Source organism: Gastrolobium bilobum, unplaced genomic scaffold (assembly GCF_033153095.1).
Source record: "Gastrolobium bilobum isolate Gb01-03AN ecotype WA unplaced genomic scaffold, APGP_CSIRO_Gbil_v1 utg10862, whole genome shotgun sequence".
Taxonomy (NCBI): Eukaryota; Viridiplantae; Streptophyta; class Magnoliopsida; order Fabales; family Fabaceae; genus Gastrolobium; species Gastrolobium bilobum.
In genome coordinates this window covers 126878-153744 of record NW_026897833.1, presented here as the reverse complement: position 1 = coordinate 153744, position 26867 = coordinate 126878, and the positions used below count along the sequence as shown (strand labels likewise).

Here is a 26867-nt window from a genome sequence, read left to right as displayed (position 1 = left end):
TATTAATAAGACCGTTCACTATTTCTTGAAGCTCGATCTCTCCCCGGATGAACCAGGTAGCCGACCAAACACCACCTAAGATAAATTTATTACTGCTGAAAATGTGAATTGAATTCAAACCTTAATAAATAGAAAAAACATTAGCATCTAAAATCTGACGGCTAGCACCACGCCACCTTATAATGATCGGACGGACCCAATCACTCCACGTGGAAAAATCTTAAAGCATCGATAATGATCCACAATAAACGGCCTAGATCTCCTGTTCATCTATATGCTCAGACAAGAACGAAAAAACGGAGTTTGGGAGTGTTTTGTGGCGTGCGACAAAATAAGCGTCAGATTGCAAAATAGCGTTTGAAGCGGAAAGACACTTCCCGGAAATTTCTCAGATTCCGTACCTTTCAACCTTTCCCGCTTCCTTTTCCTTTTTCTCGTTTATTTCGTTTGGCTGCCGAGAAAACGAAGGAAAAGTAGAGCAAACTGCAGATTTTTCCCTCTTTTTTTTTTAATTTTTTTTTGGCTTTATTTTGAGGTTCCGAGTCAAACTGAACTGTTGAGGTTTACGTGACTGAAAAACCCTACTAGTTCTGATCTTTTCTTTCACTTTCTCGGTAACCAAACAACGCTGTTCAGTTTGGAGTTGGAATAATGAACGGGAGGTATGTGGAGAGATCGAGCGGTGTGGCGAGGGAGAAGCGAAGTTTGGATTCGAGTTCTGCTGAAGAAGGACAACCAGATCGGAAGCGACCTGCTTTGGCTAGGTTATAACTCAGCTTTTTGCTTCTATTTTCTGATTCTTCAAGTTCCCTGAATTGTATTGTTCGTTAACATTGTTATCACTTTGCGCTACTAATAATATTTGCATGAAAATGATGGAGAAGTAGTGAATTTGAATTTTAACCTTAATGTTAAGCACTTATGTTTTCATCTGTTAAAGCTTAATTTGATTTCTTAAACTTGCTTATGGATGCATTTATTGTTTTTTATTCATTTATTTATATTAATGTGCAGTGTAATTGTTGAAGCCCTGAAGGTGGATAGTCTGCAGAAACTTTGCTCATCACTGGAGCCTATTTTACGCAGAGTTGTAAGAAAATTCAGTTCATTGTGGTATTAATTCTTAATATGATAATCTGATATTTTTTTTTTTTTTTAATTGATTTGTTTGACTATATTACCTGAAGTTATCACTTGCATATACTGCTTGCCCAATCAGCCCCTAAAACAGCAACCCCCGTTTATTATCCTTTAGTCCGGTAGGCCTTGGCTCGATCTCAGGCTTAGATAGAATTGGGTAGGAAATCAGTGTTCTGATATTCAAATCGAAAAAGGTAAAGTAATTGTAAAGAATTATTTCTACTCAAAAGCTGAAGTTATTAGGTAAATGTCACATTAATGGTTTTATATTATATTTCTCTAACGCGCCCCCTTACACAAAAGTTCATTGGGTTTGAACGGTGACAATGCACAGCCTCATATACATGTGCTAAGAAACTCCACAATATTTAATTATTTATTAATTGAATGGGGTCGGTGAGGATCTAACTTGTGACTATTTGGTCACAGAGGCTCTGATACCATGTTATTAATATTTCAACCCAAAAGCTTAAGCTATTAGGTGAAGGCTACTTTAATTGTTTTATATTATATTTCTTTAAGTTTAAAAATATTTTTTTTTCCTTTTCAATTTACTCATCTATGAGAGGCTTTCTGGAATAAGTAGTCCTGCAGTGTCTGTGTGTCCGAGTGTTGTCAAATATAATTTAAAGGAACAACTCTGTTAATGAAGTGAATGTATGCTACCTTGCACGAGTAATGTTTTGTTATGGATTTGTGTCTTATTTCTTATTTTTCTGGCTTGCTGCTGTTCAGGTTAGTGAAGAAGTGGAGCGTGCTTTGGCAAAACTAGGCCCTGCCAAGCTTACTGGGAGGTGCTTTTTGTGTCCCCTCAGCTTGTTAAAAAATGTTTGTATGAGGAATATTTGCGTAACACATGGTTTTATAATGTAAATTAAGTCTTGCACGATGCTTTAAAATTTAATACTTTTATCATATAAAAGTTCTCCTACCTTTTCACTGCTTATGCTTTCATGACAAGATTATTTCCTGCATCAACTTGCTTTGCTAGAGGTTGGAATAGTGGAATTAGACAGATGGTATAAGCTTAATGGAGATCCTTTAAAGTCAAAATTTAGTGACCAATGTTTGGTGATTTGTGTGTCTATTTCAGCTTATATTATCGCAATGTGCTTGTAATATCTAAAATTTGTTTCTCTAATACTCAAAAGTAAAATTCAGTTCTTCTCCAAAGCGCATAGAAGGCCCTGATGGCAAAAATTTACAATTGCACTTCAAGACCAGGCTATCCCTTCCCCTCTTTACTGGTGGGAAAGTGGAGGGTGAGCAAGGAGCAACCGTACATATTGTTTTGATTGATGCAAACACGGGCCATGTTGTCACATCGGGCCCAGAGTCATGTGTCAAATTAGATGTCATTGTTCTTGAGGGGGATTTCAATAATGAAGATGATGATACTTGGAGTGAAGATGAGTTTGAGAGTCATATTGTGAAAGAGCGGGAAGGAAAAAGGCCTCTTCTGACTGGCGATCTGCAAGTCACACTGAAAGAGGGTGTAGGAACACTGGGTGAGCTCACTTTTACAGACAACTCAAGCTGGATAAGGAGTAGGAAGTTCAGGTTGGGGCTAAAAGTTGCCTCGGGTTATTGTGAGAGAATGCGTATTCGTGAAGCCAAAACAGAAGCTTTCACTGTTAAGGATCATCGTGGAGAATGTAAGTTCATAACTTCCTTGTATTTGTTATATCATTCTAAGACTTATTGTAATGAAACTTCTATTGGATTATAGTATACAAGAAACACTACCCACCTGCTTTGAATGACGAGGTCTGGAGACTGGAGAAGATTGGCAAGGATGGGTCATTTCACAAAAGGCTAAATAAAGCAGGAATATATACTGTTGAAGACTTCCTAAGACTTGTGGTCAGAGACCCTCAGAGATTGCGGAATGTAAGAATCCAGTTTTATGTCCATTTTATTTTATCTGTCAAAGGTTTTCATAGGTTAACTATCCTTGTGTAGATTCTTGGGAGCGGCATGTCAAATAAGATGTGGGATAGTCTTGTTGAGCATGCAAAGACTTGTGTTCTCAGTGGAAAACTTTATGTATATTATCCTGATGATGCAAGAAACGTGGGTGTTGTTTTCAACAATATTTATGAACTGGGTGGCTTAATTGCCAGCGACCAATATTACTCTGCTGATTCCCTCTCTGAGAGTCAGAAGGTAAGCACGCCTTTACAGAAATTTTTTCATATATGTTTTAATTCGGACCACAACTCTTCCAAGATATGATTAACCTGATCTCTGATGCTATAATGTAAATAAAGTTTGGTTTTTCCTTGCAACCTGGTTGTTGCACAAGCAATTCTTCATGTTGAAAGTGTCCAACTAAAAGATTATGTGCATAATTGGCTTCACAATGTTAACATAACAATGTCCTGTGTTTGGCTGCAATTTTTTTGCTTAGTTTTGTTTTATTGTTCGAGTCTTTCTTGTGTTATGTAATTTTTTTGCTAGTTTAAACTCCTTACTCAGGCATAGGGTATCAATAATAAATGTTGTTTCTGGTACTTGTGTGAATAGATCAGGTAGGCAGTTGACTTAATGCAACTTATTGTAGACTTTTAGTATTACGAAGACAAGGTAGGAATTCTTCTCTTCCAGAAAAGGAAAAATGGAAATTTAAAAAATGTTTACTGTTCAAAACCATAGGTAAAGACAAGATGAAATTTCTTAAAATGCTGATGATTTTTGTTGTAGGTTTATGTAGACACGTTGGTGAAGAAGGCATATGATAATTGGATGCATGTTATTGAGTATGATGGGAAGTCTCTGCTAAATTACAGTCAGGATAAGACTTTGGACACTGCTCATCGTCAGGCTCAAATGGGCCCCCAGGAATATTCAAACTCATTTCCGCAGATTTCCATCCCAAGTTTGCCATTTCTAGAACATACAGGCCAGCCTTCAATGGATTCAGGAATAACAGTTGGAGGTATATATTACCCAGTAAAACATTATTATATTAGCAACAAAAGCAAAACGCCTTTGCAATTGTTTTTAGTTTACATTATTTTTGAACCTCCCTCCTTTTTTTCTTTTCCTGCCGTTCTTCTTCTCTGTATTCTTTTTTGCCAATTTTTTGTTCACTTTGTTCATACACCCACTACTCATAATATTTCTCTTTTAAACCCAATTTCACTAAAAGTGGACAGATTGTATCCCCTACCCGAACTTTCCCTCTCCTCTCCTCTCCTCTTCTCTTTAATCTGATAAAGTTAGCAAATGGAATTTAGAGTGCCGAACATGGTTTAGATAGGATAAGTTTGTAATGCCTATGTAGTGAAAACTTTAACCCATGTGGTAAATGTCAGCAGAAGAGAATTACAGCATTACAGGACCAATGTAGTGAGCTGCTCTCTGATAGGAACCCCACTAATGGTTTATCATAAGAATTGCCACAGGGAATCATTTAGGAAGGATGACTTAGCTAATAAAAGGAATATTCAAGAGGTGAGGTTGTTGGAAGGCTCTAATTCTGTTAGAAGTGATGAGTTGGCAAAGAGAGAGGGTGTGGTGGTTAAAAGGCAACAGGGAAAGGAGGAGAGGCATCTTTGGGCATTTTGGAACCTTGGGCACCTTAGGGTGATTTGGGAGAGACTAGGGGCTCTATAATTCCTCTAGAATTTCAGCTTCTGTAATTAGGATCAGTCACTGTAATTTGTCTATGTTTTCCATTTGTAATTGTCTTTTGGTTTCTTTGCATTCAGCATTACCTTCAGTGAAATATACTGAAAATTCAGATATTTTCTGGGCCAAACGCTGCGCATTCTCTTTGTTCTCTGATTATATGATTCAGTTTCTATCACTCTCATTGCATGTTAATCTCTTGTCTGTTTTACTAACAATAGATGTTTGCCCTTTAAAAAATGGTGAGCCCAGGGGAATTTTTTTATAGCTATATATGAATGTCTGCAGGTTATCATGATGGTACAACTACCAGATACTCCATGCAACCACCGAATGCTAATCATAATTCTTCTATTCAGTTTGATGATAATGCATTTTCAATACAAAACCAGTTGATTAGTGTTTCACACCAAGCTCAACTTCCAACAAATGAAAATGGGCTCACTCTTGGTCCACTACAATCAGCCACACATGGCTTCCAGACTGCCAGCATTTCAAATCCAACATACAGAGGAGTTGAAGACTTCTTCCCAGAGGAGGAGATCCGTATTAGAAGCCATGAGATGCTAGAAAATGAAGATATGCAGCATCTTCTCCGTATTTTTAACCTGGGGGGCCAAGCACATGCTTCCTTTAATGCCCATGAAGATGGATACCCTAGTTCATCTACATACATGCCTGCAACCCCTGTGAGGTACAATTTTGATGATGAGCCAAACCGTTCCTCAGGAAAAGCTGTTGTGGGCTGGCTCAAGCTCAAGGCAGCTTTGAGGTGGGGCATATTTATTCGGAAGAAGGCTGCCGAGAGACGGGCACAACTCGTTGAATTGGATGACTCGTAGAGAACTTGGAGGTACTACTCATTTTTATGATCTGAACAATTTTTCTGGAAATATCATGGAAGGCTTCTTTGCTGAGATTCAAAATTGCCATCATGCTAAAATTTCGTAGCATGAGCAATGACATGAAATCTGGATTGAATTATTTGGCACAGGCTTGACTTTGATTTCACTGTGTCTTAACTCATAAACAGTTGTGCAGAGATCTCTGCCTGTACAAGAATTTCACTCTGCAACAACTCTTATATAGCTGCTTTGCTTGTGATATTTTCCACCAGGCGTTCCTGTCTACAAGTTGTAAAGTCTCGACAGTTTGCTTGTTTTAAACTGAAGTCAATTTTTGCTTGAAATTGGCAGGGCCTAAGTGTGGAATCTCTGGAAACTAGGATCTTTACATTTATGGGGTCTTATTAGTTTTTGCGCAGTATGATGGATAATGTTTAACTAGCTTATGTATTTTGTTGTGTAGTTGCCCTGTAGCGTAGTAGTTATAATAATTTGAAGTGCTGAGCACTTGGAGCACTTTTGTTTACTGCCTCTTTGCCAAATGAATGTTTCAGTAGCCGTACAAGTTTGCATACCTTTTCATGGGATAGTAGTCTTGGGACATCAACTGAGAAAGATGCTGGTTCTCACTTGTTATATACCTGAATATACTTGGCAAAGAAATAAAATCAATTAACTGTGGAATATACAATTCACAGTTCATATGTTTTTGGTGGCAGCTAGCCCAGTTCTGGAGCCTACATGATCATGCAGTGGCTTAGAACTATTGGCAAAATATGGAATTATTTCCAGGCCATGTTTGGTACACAGAATGGAAGTTAAAAGATAAAAGAAGAAACAAAATTCTGGATTGAGTACTTTTTGAAAATATATGAGACATAATTAACTTGTATCGAACCACTATATAAGAACAAGAATTTTATTTTTGATTTTAGCTATTAATTTCATTTATATCTAAATGCTCTAATTGTCATTAATCACACTTATATATAAATAATTAGAAGTATTAAATATAAAGGAGACCAATGTTTAAAATTGAGTATAACACACCAATATAAGTTGATTCTGACCCTGTGATTCGACAGTAATACAATAAAATCATGACAAAATAAAAGCATTCGATTCTTATATAAAAAATGAATTAATATTTTTTATGTTGTAAAAAATAAATTTTATCTCCTATATAAATATCAAAATATATAGAATCTACATTTTTTTTTCTCTCTTCTTTTCGTATGACTTCACATGAACCCTATACATTTTTTTATGTGTAAAAGATAATTTTACACAAAGAAATTCACCAATTACCATGTTAAACTAGATCTCATTAGTGAGAATATATGTTGTGCTATACCTTCCCTCTATTTTTCATACCACTATCGTATTTCCCATATCAAAGGAAAAAAGTTTTTCAGTGGATAGTGGGATAAAAATTATACTACTGAGTTTTTCAACTATTCCTTCAACTTTTAGGCTATACTCGTCTAGTCTTAGGAGAAACAATTCATTTAATTTCGTGCTTTCAAACGAACGCTAATAAGGATATGTACTTGCTACAACTGTATGTTAAAGAACTACGAGGCAACAGATTATCCAAACAACCCCTACCCAAAAATAAAATAATAATAATAATAATAAATAACAACAAATCAAAATGCTAAAAAAGGAAAAATTAATTCAGTGGAGCGAATTATTCTGCATCTGAGACCTCATCTTCATCTTCCTCCAAAATGTAGACCAGGGCACGCTTCCTTGCAGCAAATACACAAGCCACGCCTCTGGATGCTGTTCGCCAGTTATACGAGGGAACAGAGGAGACACAGTTAACCAGTTGAATTGCTTATAGTCAGATTAACACAATAACCAGTTTGACAATGAAAAACTGAGATGAACTATCTTAGGGAGAAAATTTTTTATTATTCAAAAGGATCGACTTCATTTAATTCAGAAGTTTGTTATTTAAAAAAAAAATTAATTTCAAGAACCGTTTAATGATTGATCCTTGAATATAATAAAATAAATCTGTAGATCCCCATATCTAATTTCTCTAAAACATATAATACAAAACCTACATGCATTCCAAATTCTAACACGTCAAAACCTGGACATCTGGATACTGATAAATGTTAATGGAAGACTAAATGGAAAAAACAATTCTTCCCGAATTTGGTTGATTTTTTTTTTCTTAAGCGAAAATATGTTTTGTTGACTTCCTAAATTGGAATTCGTATGCATAACATGCATTTATGTATACTATGCGTCAATCTTTTACGTCTTATTCCGATTTATTAGCTGCACGAAAGATGAAGACCAACACCCCACACTATGATATTAGTTCGTACCAATTATATTGCATGTAATTAAACTTGGGTGCAGATATTCTGCGGTTAAGTAGAATTAGAATATACTTATGATTTAGCATGGTATAAGTTCTCCATCACTTTGATATTTCCCAGGAACTTGTGCTAGGCAGATTGTTCTCGTACAATTTTGATGCTTTTAAGACAGAAAACGAGAGAGTGAGTACTCACCACTAACTGCCAACGGAGCAATTACAGAATGAGGGATGGTGCGAGCTTTCTCATCCCCTATGTGCAGGTAAGCGACAGAATCCTGGATGCACATAAATTACAAAAACATGACTATAATGATGGAATATAGAAATTATATATAGCTTCATAAAGGTTAAATTATGTAAGCAATTCACTTTAGTGGAATTTACTATATTGAACATAGATAATGAGATTAATTCATGGTAGTTTACTAGTTTTAAGCTGGAAAGAAAGGGGAAAATATTTAATATTTTTTCAAAAAAACAAATGCAGTCCTTGAAATATTACTTGATTCTCAATCTGGTCCATAACATTCCATCATTTTGTTGGTCTGATATTTTGTATTTATGTCAAAAAGTTATTTGACTTCTTTCTCTCGGCAGACTCAATAGCCAAATCTGCTAGCATGACTATTCGAAATTGATGTACCACGTCTCACATGGCTCTGATCTTATTATCAGCTATTTGACACTAGCAAAGCAAATAGGGCAGTAAACAATGTGGAGGTGTGGTAATGTGTTAGGTCCCTAAAGGTTTATGCTAGGAAGAGATGCATGAAATCACTACCACTTGCTGAGTCAGCACCTATGCTGTCAGGGGAGAATATATTGCTAACAGAATGCATGATGACAAAAAGTCTAACAAAATGCACCTATGCTAACATGTCTAACAGAATGCATGATGACACCGTGGTTACATAGAGAAAGTTGTATGATAGTAGGCATTCTTGGGAGATTTGGGCTTGTATCAGGAGCGTTACAGAGCTGCTCGAATTGCTCTGAAGGTTGTTTGGGTTATCTTTCTTTTCCAGATTTACTCTTTTATTTGTAATTTTCTTGGTGTTTGTAATTTGGTAGCAGAATTCACTTGTTTCTTCATTACATTTCTGGTATTAGTTGATTCCTATCAATTGGTGTCAGAGCTATCCGATCCGAGTAGCTTTGAACCATGGCTTTGTTACGAAGAAAGCTATGGAGAAAGGAAATTCTCAAGTTCTACGGAGAAGATGATGAAGTTTGGGGATGGTTAATCTAAATGAAACAATATTTTAAGGCGGAGAAAATACATGAAGATGAGAAGTTGACAGAGGTGGTGAAAGGGCTTAGAGGAAGTGCATTTAGTTGGTGCAAATGTAGGAGTTGGCTTAATCAGAATGCAAGGTGGTGGACTTTTTTGAAGGTATTTCTACAAAAAAATACCAGCCTGAGATATGTGTGCAGATGAAGTTGTGGTATTCGACTTTCCAAAGTCAGAATTGCAAACTTTTTTTACAAAGTGAAATCAAAGAACATGGAAAAGAAGAAGGCAAAGATCGTGGAGAAGGAAGCAGCAGCAGCATTTCCAAAACCAGAAACAAAGGCTGTAAAGATGAAGCACATAGTTGACACTTGACAAGGAGGAGATCAAGACTGCTGAGGAGAAGCCTACAATCGAAGGAGTGGTTGTTGAAACTCAAAGAAAATGGAGAAACAAAGGGAAGATAATGATGGTACCAAGAGAACAACCATGAAGTTTTGGAACGAAAGAGCATGACGAAGGAGCTATTCGAAGTAAAGATCAAAAGAATATGAGGAAGGTTCAGAATTCACATGTTCTGGTGACACCACACTCACCGGTGGTGGTAGTCGAACCACCATGATTACCAAAACCACCGAACCTAAAAAGTCATCGAAAAGAGGTGAAAACAGATCTGATTGGAGGCGGTCGGAGGTGTTTGGGTCGTTTGTGGCTGAGAGACGGTGCGTAGAATGATAGATCGAAGAAAAATAAGGTCAATGGTGGTCCTCTTGGTCCAAAAGGTCCCCGAAATTTTTTTTCCAGTGGCTGCTGATGGCAGCAAGAGGCAAAGAAATTAGGGTTTTGCTCAAAAGGCAATAGGCGCGGAAGCAGAGCCTTCAGGATCGAGAGCTCTGATACCAACTTGAAAAAGGGTATTCTGATATATTATTGAATTGTGTGTAAACTGTACAAAGAGTTCTTTATTTAAAGAGACTATATGACCTAATGGACTAAGCCCAATACAACAAATAAATAAATAAATATTATTTACAACAGTATATCATAGAAAGAAACAACCCAAACTGCTTCACCAACAACCTCAATCGTCTGAACCACTGGTAAGTCCTAAATCTCTGGTTTCTGATCGTGATATTAGTACTTCTGATGACTTACCCATTGCTTCTGCTTCTGATGACTTACCCATTGCCCTAAGAAAAGGAAAAAGATCTTGTCCCCAAAGATTTTGTTCCTCTAATCCCTCTTGTACTCAACACCCTATCTCTCATTTTGTTTCTTCTACTAACCTTTCTGTGCAGGACAAAAGTTTTGTTTCAGTACTAGATTCTATTTCAATCCCAAAATCAGTACACGAAGCATTAAAAGATGAGAATTAGGCTCAAGCCATGCAAGAGGAGATGAATGCTTTGGAGAAAAATAAAACATGGAAGGTTGTTGATAGACCTAATGGAAAGAAAGCAGTAGGGTGCAGATGGGTTTATGCCCTAAAGTATAATTCTGATGGTACTCTTGAGAGATATAAGGCTCGGTTAGTCGCCAAGGGTTACACTCAGACCTATGGCATTGATTATGAAGAAACTTTTGCTCCAGTTGCAAAAATGAATACTATGAGAGTCTTGTTATCTCTTGCTGCCCATTACAATTGGAATATAAATCAATTTGATGTGAAGAATGCTTTCCTTAATGGTGAGTTAGAAGAAGAGATCTACATGGAAATCCTGCCTGGTTTTGATTCTGTGGATGGAGAAAATAAAGTTTGTAGATTAAGAAAAGCCTTGTATGGATTGAAGCAGTCCCCTCGTGTCTGGTTTGGGAGGTTTACTAAGGTTATGATGACCTTTGGATACAAACAGAGTCAAGAAGATCACACACTTTTCTTTAAGTGTTCCCAAGATGGGAAGCTCACTTGCTCCTTGTGTATGTTGATGATATTATTATAACAGGTGATGATATTATGAGAGACATATTCTGCAAACACGACTAGCCTCTGAGTTTGAAGTTAAAGACCTTGGGAAACTGAGATATTTCCCAGGGATGGAGGTAGCTCATTCAAAGAAAGGAATTTTTATCAGCCAGAGGAAATATGTCCTTGATCTTCTTAAAGAAACAGGAAAGTTTGGGTGTAAACCCTCTAATACTCCTATTGAGCAGAATCACAAGATGAGTTATGAAGAAGAGAGTCCTCCAGTTGATAAAGGACAATATTAACGGCTAATTGGGAGACTGATATATTTGGCTCATACTAGACCAGACCTAGCTTATACTGTCAGTATTGTCAGTCAATTTATGCATAATCCAAAGGAGAAACACATGCAGGCAGTGGAAAGAATTCTTCAGTATCTTAAAGCCACTCTTGGTAAAGGACTATTATTCAGGCATGATGGCAATCTCTTTTTAGAAGTTTACACTAATGCCGATTATGCTGGATCTGTGACTGACCGTCGTTCTACCACTGGTTATTGTATGTTTTTTTGTGGTAACTTGGTGACGTGGAGAAGTAAGTAACATGATGTGGTTGTCAGGTCAAGTGCAGAGGCTGAATTTCGAGCTATGGCTCAAGGCATTTGTGAGTTATTGTGGTTGAAAATTATACTTGATGATCTCAAAATAAGATGTGAGGGACCTATGAAGCTGCTATGTGATAATAAGTCCGCTATTTGTATAGTTCATAATCCAGTTCAACATTATCGGACTAAGCATATTGAGGTCGACCGCCATTTCATCAAAGAGAAACTTGATAACGGGTTGATTTCCACTCCGTACATTCCCACTGGGTGTCAATTAGCTGAAATATTGACAGACTTTTCTCAGATAGATTTCAAGAACTTACTAATAAGCTGGGAATGATAAATATTTATTCCTTAACTTGAGGGGGAGTGTTGTAAATAATAATTATTATTTTATTTGTTATTGTATTTTAGAATCTTCCTTGGACTTAGCCTAATAGGTAATGTAGTCTCTTTAAATAGAGAACCTTTTGTACAGTTTATACACAACTTAATAATATATTCTCTTCTATTTTCAACTATTTAAAATTCCAAGCTACTTTTTTGGATGCTGTTTGGAAGAAATGGTTACGACATTTCGATTCAGAACAGTCTAATATGGAATGGGGCTGCTGCAATGCAAGTAAAGAGTTGGACTATTTTGTTAGGATCATTTTCCCCATTATTGGAAGAGTGAAGAATGCAGATAATGGGATTTCAAAGGTTTATTCTTATTTTGGCTTCAACCATGAGGTTCGTGCATTGAATGCTCTTCAAGTGTGTGATAGTCACGATGGCTTTAATGCACAAAGTCAATGGGATCTTAGGAGAAAGCATAATGCTTCAAGTATAAGTTGGCCTTCACAATTCCCTCAATAGGATCGAGGGGGAAATTATCATTGGTTTTTCTCACCTTGAGGACAAGGTGAGAGTTTTGTGGGGGAGAATTGTTAGGCCCCAAAAGGTTTATGCTAGGAAGAGATGCATGAAATCACTCCCACTTGCTGAGTTAGCACCTATGCTGTTACGGGAGAATATAGTTGCTAATAGAATGCACCTATGCGGACAAAAAGTCTAACAGAATGCACCTATGCTGACGTGTCTAACAGAATGCATGATGACACCGTGGTTAAATAGAGAAAGTTGTATGATAGTAGGCACTTTGGGAAATTTGGGCTTGTATTGGGAGGGTGTTTGGGTTATCTTTCTTTTCCAGATTTACTCTTTTATTTGTAACTTTCTTGTCTTGAGAAGTTGAAGTTTGTAATTTGGTAGCAGAATTCAATTGAATCTGCTAAATCTATATCAGAATCTGTTTCTTGTTTCTTCATTACATTTCTGGTATTAGTTAATTCCTATCATAATGATAAGAGCCATTCATGGGCTCCGACAGTTTAAACTTACAGGATGCACTGACTCTTGACAGCCCATAATGACATGATTGAGGATAAAAAAATTAATCTCTCTCGGCCTTTGGATTAGTAAAGAATTATACAGAATAGATGCACAAAACAAGGGGAATTTCCCTACCTTAGGAGGATGTGTTTCTTCTGGACACCAAAGATTTACTCCTTGATTCCTGGAGCATCTCAATTGCTTCCTAGGTCTGCACAATTACCTAGACTTATACGCAGTATTCGGTATTCATACTACGTAAAATATTTATTCCTTATTTACTTGTTTTATTATCCTTTTTCCCATTTTTTATAAATTGTATTTACTATTGGCACATATACCAAGGCTGAGCTTCTCCCTTCTGAGGAGATATAAGGATAAGCAAAAAGGAAAGGAAAAAGAAACAGTACCACATATACAACTCACAAATATAAGAACAAGAGTGGTCTAAAAGAAGTGGAAACATATGATGTAATTTGCAAATACCCTCAAGTCCATAGTTTTAACTTTAATGAATTTGAACTTCTATAAATAGCAATTTATAAAAGCATTGGTTACAGAGATAACTGATTTATCCATCAACAATGAAAACAACGGACATGGTATGACTTACTTTCAGTTCTTGTAACCTCCAGGCATCTATATAAGCAGATCTTGATATAGAGACATATGGTAGATCACTAGCTTGCAGAATCATCATACAAGCATCTCCAGCACTTTCTGACGTAGTAGTAGCTTTGTTTAGTAACAAAGCAATTTGACTATCCTATTTCAAACAACACATTTTAAAAATATCAAATCTCAAGATTTGCTATTAGGTTATAAATTGGGACTGGAACGGTCGTTTGAAATATTTCCAATTTTCTCCGATGTTACCTTATACAAAGACAGATCCACACATTGATAATCAACAGGAATACGTAACAGAACAGCTTCCAAGGAACTATTCCCCTTCTTTAGACAGTGTGAGTCGTGCATAAATCCTCTGACTATGCATATGCAATTTACTATATCTGAGAAAGACTCATCAGGTACTTGGAAAGATATGTAATCGACGAACTGATTTTGACTAGTGTAATGTGACAAAGAAGCTCTTGAGGAATCCTACAGAAAGAAAGGAATGAAGAAAATAAGCATACAGCAGTTTGATAGATTTAGAAGCCAACTGACACCAAATTCAAATTACTCTAGATATATTACAATAAAAGGCCTCATATGCACTAGATTAGAATATTAAAAAATTAGCAAAGATGTTCATTATATCAAGAAGTACCTCGTAATATGATACTGAAGTGGGAATTCTCATGGATGAAGATTCTTTTGCCAAGGAAGGAAGAGGAAACAGTGGTAATAAATCCTCACAAAGTATCTTTCTTGAGATTATAGTAAAAGGCATTTGAAAAGCCTCTTTAAAGCTGAAAACCAATAAAGTCACAATGAAAATCTGAAAGAAATCCAGTGACATGGAACAATGTGAAAAAGATATATTTGGGATTTAGAAGACCTAACTTTTATTATCTTCTCTGCTGAGTGAAAATGGGCAAGTTTTTGAGGTAAATCAATTTCAAACATCAACATCAATATCCCAAACTAATTGGGGTCAGTTGTAGATTAACCCAAATGAAAGATACGAAAGGATAAAAATAAAAATAAAATAATAATAATAATAATATATAAAAATAAGTAAAAATAAAAGGGGTGTAAAAAAATAAAAAATAAATAAATAAAAAGAAAAAGGAAGAAGATGGGGAAGGGGAAGGGGAAAAGAGATAAAGGAAAAGAGAGGGAAAAGAAGAAAAGGGGGGAAATAAAGAGGAAAAGGACTAAAAAGGGACCATCTGGAATATAGGAATAACAACAGATCTAACCCTCCACCATGCTAATAGCTTTTCTCCATTCCGCCCGCCAATCTATATCTCACTCCATTAAGTCTTGTTTTACTCAAAGTTATCAAATGCAGATTGCGGTATGTCGCGGCCAACCCTGAAAAACGCTATAGCGCTATAGCGGGTTGCGGTTGCGGAAATAGCGGAATAGATATATGACAGAAATAATGACAAAAAAAAACATTTTTTAAAGGCAGAGATAGCAGAAGTGACAGAAAGAGACACAAATAAACTAAAAAATCCTTAAAAATTTTCTAATACACATTTAACTTTAGGAAAAATTGACATTTTGCCTTATGACAGCAATATTGCCGCGATTTGTGATCGCAATGGCCGCTGTTGCGTTCCGATGCGGCGCGAAGCGGTTTCTTGCGGTGAGGCACCGCAATGCCCATACAGCGCGGCTCGCGGCGCTATTGCGGCGCAATTAACTACTATGGTTTTACTACCTTCCCCCAAGTAAGTTTCGATCTACCTCTACCTTTCTTTGCGTCAAACTCTTGGTAGTAAACTTTTGTTCTTACAGGAGCATCCAGGGGCCTTCTCATTACGTGCCCAAACCACCACCTCAATCTATGTTCTCTCATCTTTTCAGTCACCGATAGTACTCCTACCTTACGTCGAATATCTTCATTTCTTATCTTATCTATCCTCGTATAACCACACATCCATCTTAACATCCTCATCTTTGCTACTCCCATTTTATGTTCATGTTGCCTATGTGCTGGTCAACATTCAGCTCCATATAACATTGCACGTCTTACTGCAGTTCTATAGAATTTTCCTTTTAGCTTAAGGAAAATTTTGCAGTCACATAAATCAATTTCAAAACAGGAAAAAGAAAATCTTTTTCATTAGTACTATTTTAAGATTGTATGCATTCAAGCTCATCATCTAAACTGGTAGAGTAATAAATTGAAAGAGTCATAATGCTTCAGAGTTCATATACACCAAGATTCTCTAGGTAATAGAACTGAGAACAATTCCATATTTCTTTTTATTATGGAATAAGCATTTTTACAAAGAATGAAAATAGTTTTTTCATGACATTTTCGCAAGATTTCTGCAACATTGTTCATAATAATTTCTGATTTATCATGTCAGTAACTTGGTGATGAGTGCAACATAAAGGCAAAACCAACAGCAACAACCAAACCTTATCCAATTAGAAGGAATGAAAGGGCAAAGAGAAATACCTGAATTCCATCTGCTGAAATTCTTTAGCCAATGTTCTCCTTAGATATTCAGTGTCAGAAAATCCCCCAAACTGAACTAATTCTCTAACTCTTTGCATTGTTTCCCTGAAGAATTTGACAAAATCATATTTGAATCAGAAATTCATACTAATATGAACAAACTATTATAAAGCATGCACACTTTCTGAATATTTTGTATAAGACCATCTACACAACATTCTATCACTTACTGGAAATTCATTCATGCTTCTTTCCTATATTTACTTTTTTTAGATTTGGGAATGCATCTTGTATTAAAATTAGGGAAGATTTATGGGTTGGGGTTCATTCTTCTTTTATTTCCACCACCTTCTGAATGATTAATCTTCTCCGTGTTACTATATCATTAGCAACTTCTTTTCTCTCCAGAATACTTAATCTGGAATTTCCTTTTTCCCCAGAGAAGTTTTGGAACTAGAATCACTTTTTGGTTTGCTAACCCTGCTCACCATTCTTCAGTAGATAGCAGGATTTGGTTTTTAAACTCCCTTGGAGTGTGCTCTAGTAAATACTATTTCAGTTCATTATTTATTCTCCAAATAAGGAAAACTGTTTTTCATGCAAATCCCCATTGGAAGTCCAAGCTCCCTCTAAGGAGAAAATTTTCATTTGCACTAAGCACTTAGAAGGATAAATACAAATGATTTCATGCAGACTTGCAGAGAATACAAAGCTCTCCCCTACTGTTTGAATTATTAATTTCACTAATTCCAAGAATAGTAGTCATTTATTTTTACATTTTTCAGCTGCTAGATTATTGTGGCATAGACTCTGTCTTTGGTAATTTTGGTGAATCTTGATCTTCCAGAGTTGTAAGAAATTTCTATTATGTCATTTCTGAAGTTTTGGGAGGAGTAAAGATGGGAAAGTCCTTTGGAGGTGTGTAGTGTACGCTGTAATTTGGTGCTTATGGGTTAGAAAGGAATGCCAGAATTTTCAAGTACAACTTTTTGCTTCTCTCTCTCCTATGTGTAAGGCAGTTTTCTTTGCTTCTCTATGGTGCTCAACTAAAGGAATTTCACTTTTTTGGAGGGTTTCATTGCAAGAAATGTAAAGAGATAGGCAAGCTTTACGTGGTTCTTCCTTTTTTTTTTCTATGGTGGATTTCTCGCCTCTGTTCTTTTACTACTCTCTTTCTCTTCCTCAATAGCATTTCTGAATTTGTAGCAGAGGTTGAAAATCAAATTCCTGGACATGATATATAAACCTTCTTGATATATAACTATTAAATTTACCATTTCATCCATATCCGATTTCCTAGAAATAGAAATATCAAGTGTGAAGTGTTAATAACATTCAAATCTCTATAATAGCTGTACAAGCTAGAGTTGTGCCAATACTATCACAAAGCAAAGATATGTTATTTTGATCGTGATGTACATTGCAAATTGACAATAAATTTGGATAAAATAATAAACGAATTGGGAGTAGAAAACAAAACTTACAAATCAATTTCAACATCATAATCTGTTTCTGATATTTCCAGCAATTGTTTAACTGGATCTTGTTCATACAGAAACTTCAGGAATATAATAACAAGTTCACTGCCAAAACCAAAATTAGATTCAGACAGAAAACATCTTTTACAATCAAAACAGTAAGGAATGGTTAATCAAACCTGTTATATGGTAGAAGCTGGTCACTTGGCTCTGACATGAGTAATTTTATACACTTTAATAGCCAGTTGAAGAAGTTCGAATACTGGTTGATGAAAAGTAGGAAACCAAAAGAAAAAAAAACAAAAACAAAATTAACAGACAGAATATGCTTATACAAAAATGCATCTACGGACATCTTTTGAACATTGCTTTTGTTCAAACAAGTGAAATCTAAATACTCCTCTTTGATATTACAAAATGTTCACTTAACCATAGCATAAGAAATAGATACATATTCAAAGAAAAAAAAGCTTCAAACAAAATGAGATAATACATACATCACCATTTTAGAGTCGAGTGTTCATCCAACTAAAAAGTATTGCTTCTAACTTGATGGAAAAACAAGTAACAAAAGCTATAGGTATGAAGAAACACCTCTCACGAATCACTCAAATTCAAGAAAAAATGAATCAATATAATACTTATTCACACAAGATATTTAATTGGTCATGAACTCCTATGTATTTTGGTTTGGATAGTTTATATCCCCAGTTCTTTTCAGTGAGCAAATTCGTCATGTGGATTTAAAGGTGATGCCAAATGTAACATAGTACATTAATGAGGATGAGATGAGTGTACCTGCAATAGTCTGTTTAAAATTGATTGTTAAGTGTTACAACTTGATCAAAAGTTTAGAAATTTAAAGTTCCTACATGACCGAAGACTTCATTAAATTGTTAACCTATTGTTCAGGGGACTTGTTTTAATCAGGATATCTATTACCTTACGAAGGACTATTTGTAGGGTGTTTGGTTTTGTTTGTTGCTTCTAGAATCACACTTGACCCCACAAAAAGCAGAAAAAAGCCAAGAGTTACTTCCGGCTTTTTGACTACAAAAGTAATTTTGTGGTTTCACCAGATACCCAAAGTGGCACTTGGAAGTTAAGCTGGTTTACATGTGTTAGTAAGTTTAGGAATGTTTAGGAATATTTTGGAATCTTTGCAAGAATATACGTGTAACTGAAATTTAGATTTGATGACTAACTGAATTATCGATATTTGATTATATCCCCCCCCCCCCGGTCTTTGTCCATGTTCGTTCTTGAGTTTCCTTTTAAATTTATCCTTTTAATTATTTATTATAAGTGAATTAATATACTTTAGTCATAGAACAATACACAGATTTTGCATTATTATTACAGCTCGCATGAAAGTATAAATTTGAAAATCATGAAACTATTATAATGTTGATAGTAACAGAGTATACATTGGAAATAATGAAGCTAAATTCTGCAAGATCCATTTCAAACTTTAAAAAAGGCACACCTGCTGCACGACAGATGAAAGAACCCTCATAAATCGTTCAACTTGTACAAGTAGCATACCAGCCTTTTCTGTTGCATTATTAATAAGTGACTCATCCAAGCCAATGCCGTGATAGCGTGCACGCCATCTTGAAAGCCCTCTTAGTTCTCCCATTCTGAATACAATAACTTCTGCAGCAGGCTGACAAAATACATCTCTTAAAGTTTCATATATAAGAGCTTGGAGTGGAGTTTGTATGAATACTTCGAATAGATTAAAAAGCAAATGAAGTTCTGATAAGAACCTTGAGGTGCACCACCCCAAAAGCTAGCTCAAAGGGTGGGACTGCCCAAGGCCTTATAAACCCCACATTAGTTGCCCATATAACCAATGTGAGACTCCAAGTCCAATACCTTGCAAATGGGTCCCTAACAAGTTCTAATCCCATGTCAAGAATGGAAGAACCAATCATCCAAAAACTTTAATTCATTAGGTGAATACACACGAATGATTTTATATATCTTAACAATTGATACAATACACTGCCATGCACTAATTGAGTTTTGATCTCCTGGACGTACTCTCCATCATTGTTATAAAAGTAGGTGAAGCTAACTTTTCCTTTGAAAAAACTTAAGAAAAAAAATTATATGAAGGTTTCTCTGTGACAAAAAACTGAAATTCAGCTTTAGAATTATAAATTCAATTGCAATACTTCTAAAAGACATTGAAATTCAGACACTTCAAGCTGACCACAAGGCAACAGCTTCTAATGACCCAAACCATTGTGCTAGGAGGAGGCTTGGCCATCGGCCTACTTTGCAAAGGCATGGCAGGAGTGAAATTACCTACGTCTAACCTACTTATGAGGCTTGAAGAAAAGTTACAGAAACAACAAAAAGACCTTGACACAGTCTTCATTGATCAAGAAAAAAGCCTATGATCAATTAGTAAATATTGCTGCAGATGGGAGAGTTCAATGTTGCACCTGGAGGTGGTCCAAGACAATACGTTGAAGTTCTTTCCCAGCACCACAAAGAACCTTTGAAATACGCTTGACACCCTGTAAAGCAATAAACTTTCTGAATGAAAACTACATTCATAAACTTTTCATGAAGAAGTAAACACATGACAAGATAGATAAGGCTGTCCATATACCACTTCACCAAGAGTGTTAACAAGAAATTGATGAACTGCTGGACCAGTCCTTGCACCACCCAAAAGGCTCAAAAACTCCTCTTGAGGAGAGGAATCAAATCCTAGTCATGAATGATAGAAACAAATGAATTAAAGGATATAACAAAAATGAATCCTATAACTGTTATTCAGTTACCGTGATCTATAATCAAAGTAGACAAAGAGCTGAACTTCTCCTGAAATGTGTGCATGGCATCAGACCACTGCCTACACATAACTGATAACGATGTCCGAACAACCTCAGTCAAATCCTCAATATTAGAAGCTTGTTGAGCTACCTGATGGAGCTCATTTTTCCTATACAAAGGTAGAGGGAATCGAATTGCAGAAATAAGAGGCAGAAGGAATGTCCCTTATAAAGCATGACCACATCATTTACATTTGTTTTTCTCTCAAAGACATAAGGTTTTATATTTTACAAAACAAAAATGAGGCATCTCGAAAGATTGTAAAAGTAGAACATTCAAGTCATGTAACAGTAGAACATTGTATTTCTCAAATAATGTTTACCTATTCCAAAATATAGATGTATCCAGTGCTAAGCAATGCAGGCCATGCTCATTAAGCCCAGCCATGTGAACACCAACTTCAACAAGGTCTCCTGAGCACATGACTATCAAACGACAAAGATCTTTTGATAAAGCAACCTAGTGACATGTAACTACATCAGCTTCTACAAGTAATCAGCTTAAGCTTTTGGGAGAGAAGTGGACTGAAGTTTGATGGGGGGAAGTGTATTGGCCAAACTTCAAGCCCAAAAGGATCTAGCATGATGGGGGAGAGTTAGAAATGTAATATGAAATCATTTATGTGCCTTCGCTTAAAAGTTTAAACTTTTAAAGGAGTTGATTCATTACAGGTACTAATTAACTTATGCAAGTTGTAGTTTCAACTTTTTTCTTTCTTCCCTGATTCATTCAAGCATTAATACGCATTAAGCATGGAATCTCACTTTCACCCCCCTTCTCCTCTAAAGGTTGAGTACAGAGCATTGGGTCCAACAGTTCACTAATCTTTTGGCAGAATTTCGAACAAAGACATAGATAGTTTGTCATCCTTGACATAGTTCATTCTGCTGCCTCAGTGGAATTTCGCTTTGTTCCATCTCTCATATTTCATAAGTTGAAAATACTCATACATATGCTAATAAATCATACTATTTAATTTCAAGCATCAAATTATAGTTTTGTATTTTCCTGCTTCTGTCCCCAACTAAGGGGAAAGGGTGCCTCAAATTATGTTCAGCAGTCAATATAGAAAGAGAATCTACCTTGTGTATGGAAGCATTTAAAAGTTGATGAGTTGTTTCTGCACCATCGCAGGAAGCAGGAAAGATGAGGTTATGTATGTTCTGAAATAGCAACAGGCATAAGAAGTTTTTAATATTAATTGAAAAAGAAAACATAATAACAAAAAATAAAGGCAATAAAAAATAGACAAGGCTAATTTGGTATTAATTTTTAGTATTGGTTATTTTAGAAGTGTTTGTCTGCAAAAATTTTATTGGTTTTCTCAGAAAAATATCAACAGTATGTGTGATATCTTCTAAGATAGGACAATTATTATGTTATTAGGAAAATCTTAGTTAATTAAGTAGTAGATTATACTATACCTAAAGTAAACACATAGTTGTCTTTTCGTAGTCATTATTTTTAGTAAGTTAAAGTAATGTATCACGATTATTTAGAATCTCATTAATAAAACATGCTTTGTTGTCCTCCCTCCCCCTCTTCTCTCTCTGATCCCTAAAATTTCAATAGTATTATAAATTTCTTGGAGTGAAAAGTTATGCTAAGCTCACTAACCAATAAGGAAAAATGTACGAGCAGGAAGGGTATATTACAGCATTAAGATTTACATTGAATCAACAGCACCATAATAGTTATCCTCATTTAGCGTAGAAACTAACTAAGAGAGCATTTGCAGTTACTTTAGTTAAGCCAGACAATCAAATATTAATTATCGCTGCAAACTAAATTTCAATTAATTCTTAAGCATTCTGATCTTGAAATACAGCTTAGTAGGTTTCCAGAGATTATTTTTTTTAAAAAAAAAAAAATCAAATTGATTGGAAGGAGATAAAGTAATAAATCAACTAACACAATCCCAAAGTTTAGGATGGCAATCCACATCACACCTCAGCAATTAATTTGTGTTATGAAAATTGATAACTTCTATGACAGACAATAACTTACAACTTTCCCTACAGGGAAGATGCCAAATATACTAAAACAAATGTTTCCATCTTTGTCTCCACTACACAGGATGTTGAATCGTTGGTGGGAGGAATTTGACAGCTCTTGAAATGAATCTTCACCATCATCCATGAAGCCATTATCCCCAGATACCAATCCGGGCATACGAGGAACTCTTGGGGCAGGAGGAAAGAATCGAGAGGTTCTATCTTCATACTTTGAAGTGTGACCACAGTCATCCTGAAAGAAAATTTAGGGAGGAAAAATTAAAATACTGGAAAATGCAATGCAATCCAACCCCTTCACAAAAAATGAAAAAGAGGAGAAAGCGTGCAAATACACCCTACAGAAAGGGGAAGGGTGAGTAGTCGTATACCATTGATATAAGAAATATTAATGTGGGATGGTACTTGTGCATAGTTTCTGTTGAAGAAACAATGCATAGGTGTTTTTATTTGGAACAAACTTTTATTAGTAAAACAAGGAGAAATAAGAGAAACAATAAACCATAAGAATGTAATTGGTATTTTATACTTTTGAAATTGTTTTCCTCTTGCTTTGTTTTTGTTCCACCATATGTTTTACGCATTCTTCCAATCTTTAACTCTAATTCCAACTTAATCATAACCATGAACAATAACACAAACCAAACAGAAATCATCTTAAAAGAATTACAATGCTACAGATTATTTTATAAGAAATACTTCATGTATGGTGTGATAGCTGAACTTTATGATCAGCATATACTATATTCACTACGCATTAGAAAATGATGTCCATGGTTTAACACATGGCTTAGCATCATGTGCCATTTGGATTTTACAAAATCAAGGTATACATAAAAACATTATTTTAGTAGATAGTAAATATCTTCGAGACATTCCTCTGAATCAATTTTTAAAAATCAAACTACTACTAAATATCAAAATTAGCCATTACATGGGAAGAAGCATACTGTAATTAGGTGACTGTCCTCCTCCCAGTTGAGACATATGACGGAGGCACAATGTGACTTTAAGCTTCTTAACAGCTTTCCATTCTGCCTTATACAAAATACCAGGAATTAGTTACACCATAAAAATTTAAAGGAAACCAACCATAAACCCTATCCACACATAGGTGGAAAGACAAAAGCACCACCACAAAAGGAACAGATCCACTTTCTCTATCTTCTTATATTGACCAGGAAAACAAGCCTGTTCAAGCACATTGTTGGATTCTTACTGAATTTCTTCCTTGGATTGAAGAATACCTTATTGCTAACTTGTTAGACTAGCAAATCTCAAGTATCTTATTATCAAAGTAATATTGAACAAGTAGGGACTTTGGTCCAGAATTATGGCCTGTATAGACATCCGTCACAATGGTAAAAGTGCACAACAATAGACTCAAACCAATATTTCAATACATCAACGTAACAAACAAAATCATATTTGACACTAAACATGAAGCAGCTTGTTTACTCTGGTATAACTCTGAATAAACAGTCAGTCTAGGAACTCTAAGAAGCTCCAAAAATACATTTTTCCGTTTAAATTTCTCAGGGCACCTTATGAAATAAAGCATTTATTAAAACATAATTAGGTGTATAGAATTGATCGAGAATAAATGCCTAAAAAGATTATTCTGCAAAAAAGAAGAAAAAAAACTACTACCCACTTCAACATCATGCAGCGACAACGTTCCATCCTCAAGCCCAACAGCAATTGCTTTTCCATCAGGACGCCAACACAAGGACGTTATGCATCTTCCTACAGGAAAAAGAAACATACAATTAACGACCAAGCACAGCAGTTGTAGTATCATTTGATACACAACCACGACTTCAAAATCCAAACGAGTGACTAGACCAAAACGGTGTTTATTCTTTAAAGGAAGTTTCAAATTTCAACCATTTCACAAAGAACATGATAGAATATCACATGTTCCGACTAAGCAATTTTCACAATCAATTAACAAACAAATAGCGAAATCGTTGACAGACCTGGGGATATGGTCCACAAGCGTTGCCAATTGAAACGATGGAGCAAAATCTTAGAGTCATCAGTAACCATAGCAAGCAAGTCCTTCTCGGGATTCCACTCCGCAATTTTAATCTATTATTCCAAAATTCATTCACATAAACAAACAAACTATAAAAATGGTGCATCTCATCTAAATGCCAGTTACAGAATGCAACATGAAATTCGCAAAAAAAACCTGGGAGGCGAGAGGTTTATCGAATTGTAGCTGAAAGGGAAGCACACGACATGATTCGTCGATTTCCATATCTAACACAAACGCTGAACTTGATCAAAAAGTTAAAGTGTGAAGTGATTCAGTTAAATTGATTTAAGCAAAGAGCAAATGCCGTGGGCGAAGCAAAACCCTAAGCAGTGTAGCAGTGAAGGTGGTAGTAAGAATTAAGATATAAGAAATGGGAGGGAACGAGACTCCGGGGCGGGCTTTTTATTTTTTATTTTCTCTGTCTTCAACTTCAAAGTTAAGTATTTCGTTTGATGGAAATATGTTGCTTTTGTTTACAGCAAAATAGAGAATAAGTATTAACAGAATATCATTAAATAAATGAAGGGTATGATATTTTTCATTTTAAATGACACAAGTTATGTCATTTTATGAGAGAGATAAACACAAGAAATAAAAATCATGGAAGAGAGAAAGTAGGTGTTTTTTTTAATTAAAATTTTAAATAAAAAAATTATTTTGTGTCTATCTCTCTCCTAAAATAACATAACTTTATGTCATTTAAAATGACAAATACTTTTCTCATAAATAAAAATGGATATTATTTCTCTCATGTAATAAGAAACAAGCTCTTTCATATTGAGAGACAAATAATATGGGTTCCAACATTTTTTTTTTAAAAAAAGAGACACATTTTTTCATATAAGTATAATATGAGAGAAACATGAAAATATAATTTTCCATAAAAACGACAAGTTTATGTAAAAATTTTAACAAATTGACACCATGTCCTCCTTAAGTATGCAAAGTATAAAATAATTATGTATAATTCGATCAATTTAATTCATAATTGTTTTATAAAGAAAACTAAGATTCATATTGAATCAATCAATTGTCACACACACACACACAAAAAAAAAAAATCAAACAGTTTGTTTAGATTTTTTATTTTTTAAATCAATTTATTTCATACAAATTCCTATAATGAGAAAGAAAGGGTTTGTTTCGTTTTTAATCTTTTAAAGTGAGAGAACCGAAAAACACTATCATTGCTTCTTTCCTATTTTTTTTTGTCATATTTTAATCTTTTAAAGTGAGAAGTACATGTTAAAAAATAAAGTAAATGGTATAATTAGTAAAAATTGTTTACAAGTTAAATTAAACTTTTAGTCTATCAAAAAAAAAAATTTAAACTTTTATGAAATACAAATACATGTATGCAGGCAAAAGATATGTAAGAATTATTTATTTTAATTAAAATCATCATTTAAGCTTTACATTATAATGTGCGTCCATTGCCACTATTACAAAAGTCCATTTTTTCAACCGAATTTTTCTGTTGAAAATGGTGAAAATTTCGTCAAAAATGAAATTTTCGACGGAATTTAGGCCATCGAGTTTCTCTTTGTTGATAACAGTTTTTTCAATGAAATTAAAAATTTCATCGAAAATATTATACAAAAAATTTTCAGTTGAAAATTTTTAACAAAAAATTAATAAAATTCCGTCAAAAGTTTTCGACGAAAAATCAATGAATTTCAGTCAAAAACTGATGTAAAATTTTTTGACGAAAAACAAATTATGTCAATAATTCACGTATGAGATAGGGGCGCGTTTGAGCATTGGACAAATCGGTGTTTGTCAAGTAACACAGACATAATTAATCATAGTTATTTTGCTAGAGTTTTACCGTGTCTAATTTTCATTCAAAAGTCGTCCATCTCACTTGCTATCTAATTCCATGACGTGGGTGCACAACTAGCCATACATAACTCAATAAAAGTTAGCGAGCCCGAAGATTGGCATTCCATTGCTGTCATTTTGTATGTACATGATTACAATTATCTAGAAGGTTTATCGTAGCATAATGACTATGGCTAAATTATCCATCTCCAACCTCATACACGACTTGAACGTAGCATTTAAATGCGCATCCCTTGCGCATTTAAATGCATTACTTTGGTAAATCTTTTCGATTTTAAGTTGTTTTAATATTTTATTTTGAAAATTTCCTTTTGTACAATAAAAAAGCCGAATGTTTATGCAGCTTGCGGCTTCTTTATTTTCAGTTATTATCATGCTTAGGTGGCATTAGAGTTAGTCAATTGTACTCTTGTAACTGCTTTCTGTTTTTCCTTCCTTGTGTCAAGCATGTGTAGATAACTCAACTACTATATTAACTTTTTGGGAAATAATTA

The 26867-nt window shown here is 35.0% G+C and overlaps 2 protein-coding genes across 3 annotated transcripts; one reads left to right on the top strand and one right to left on the bottom strand.

The window, feature by feature from the left end:
- The first annotated feature begins 331 nt into the window (after positions 1–331).
- LOC133310718 (calmodulin-binding protein 60 B-like) lies at positions 332–6214 on the top strand. Of its 2 annotated transcripts, none has more exons than XM_061511690.1 (8): positions 332–764; positions 1015–1090; positions 1876–1934; positions 2302–2795; positions 2870–3030; positions 3103–3306; positions 3844–4018; positions 5062–6214. In XM_061511690.1, exons 1-8 carry the CDS (start codon positions 652–654, stop codon positions 5613–5615), a joined length of 1836 nt encoding a protein of 611 aa, XP_061367674.1. In that variant the 5' UTR covers positions 332–651; the 3' UTR covers positions 5616–6214. The 2 variants fall into 2 exon arrangements, with proteins under 2 accessions (XP_061367674.1, XP_061367673.1); XM_061511689.1 differs by having other exon boundaries at positions 3844–4078.
- Positions 6215–7173: 959 nt separating this feature from the next.
- Positions 7174–24876, bottom strand: LOC133310717 (anaphase-promoting complex subunit 4). The gene is made up of 19 exons (XM_061511688.1): positions 24685–24876; positions 24470–24581; positions 24145–24236; positions 23441–23524; positions 22486–22725; positions 21561–21641; positions 20801–20937; positions 20427–20587; positions 20252–20352; positions 20082–20156; positions 19115–19294; positions 17808–17890; positions 17635–17733; positions 16151–16255; positions 14342–14483; positions 13945–14172; positions 13682–13834; positions 8150–8231; positions 7174–7403 (listed from the first exon to the last, which is right to left on the bottom strand). Exons 1-19 carry the CDS (start codon positions 24751–24753, stop codon positions 7309–7311), a joined length of 2319 nt encoding a protein of 772 aa, XP_061367672.1. The 5' UTR covers positions 24754–24876; the 3' UTR covers positions 7174–7308.
- Between the last annotated feature and the right edge of the window lie 1991 nt (positions 24877–26867).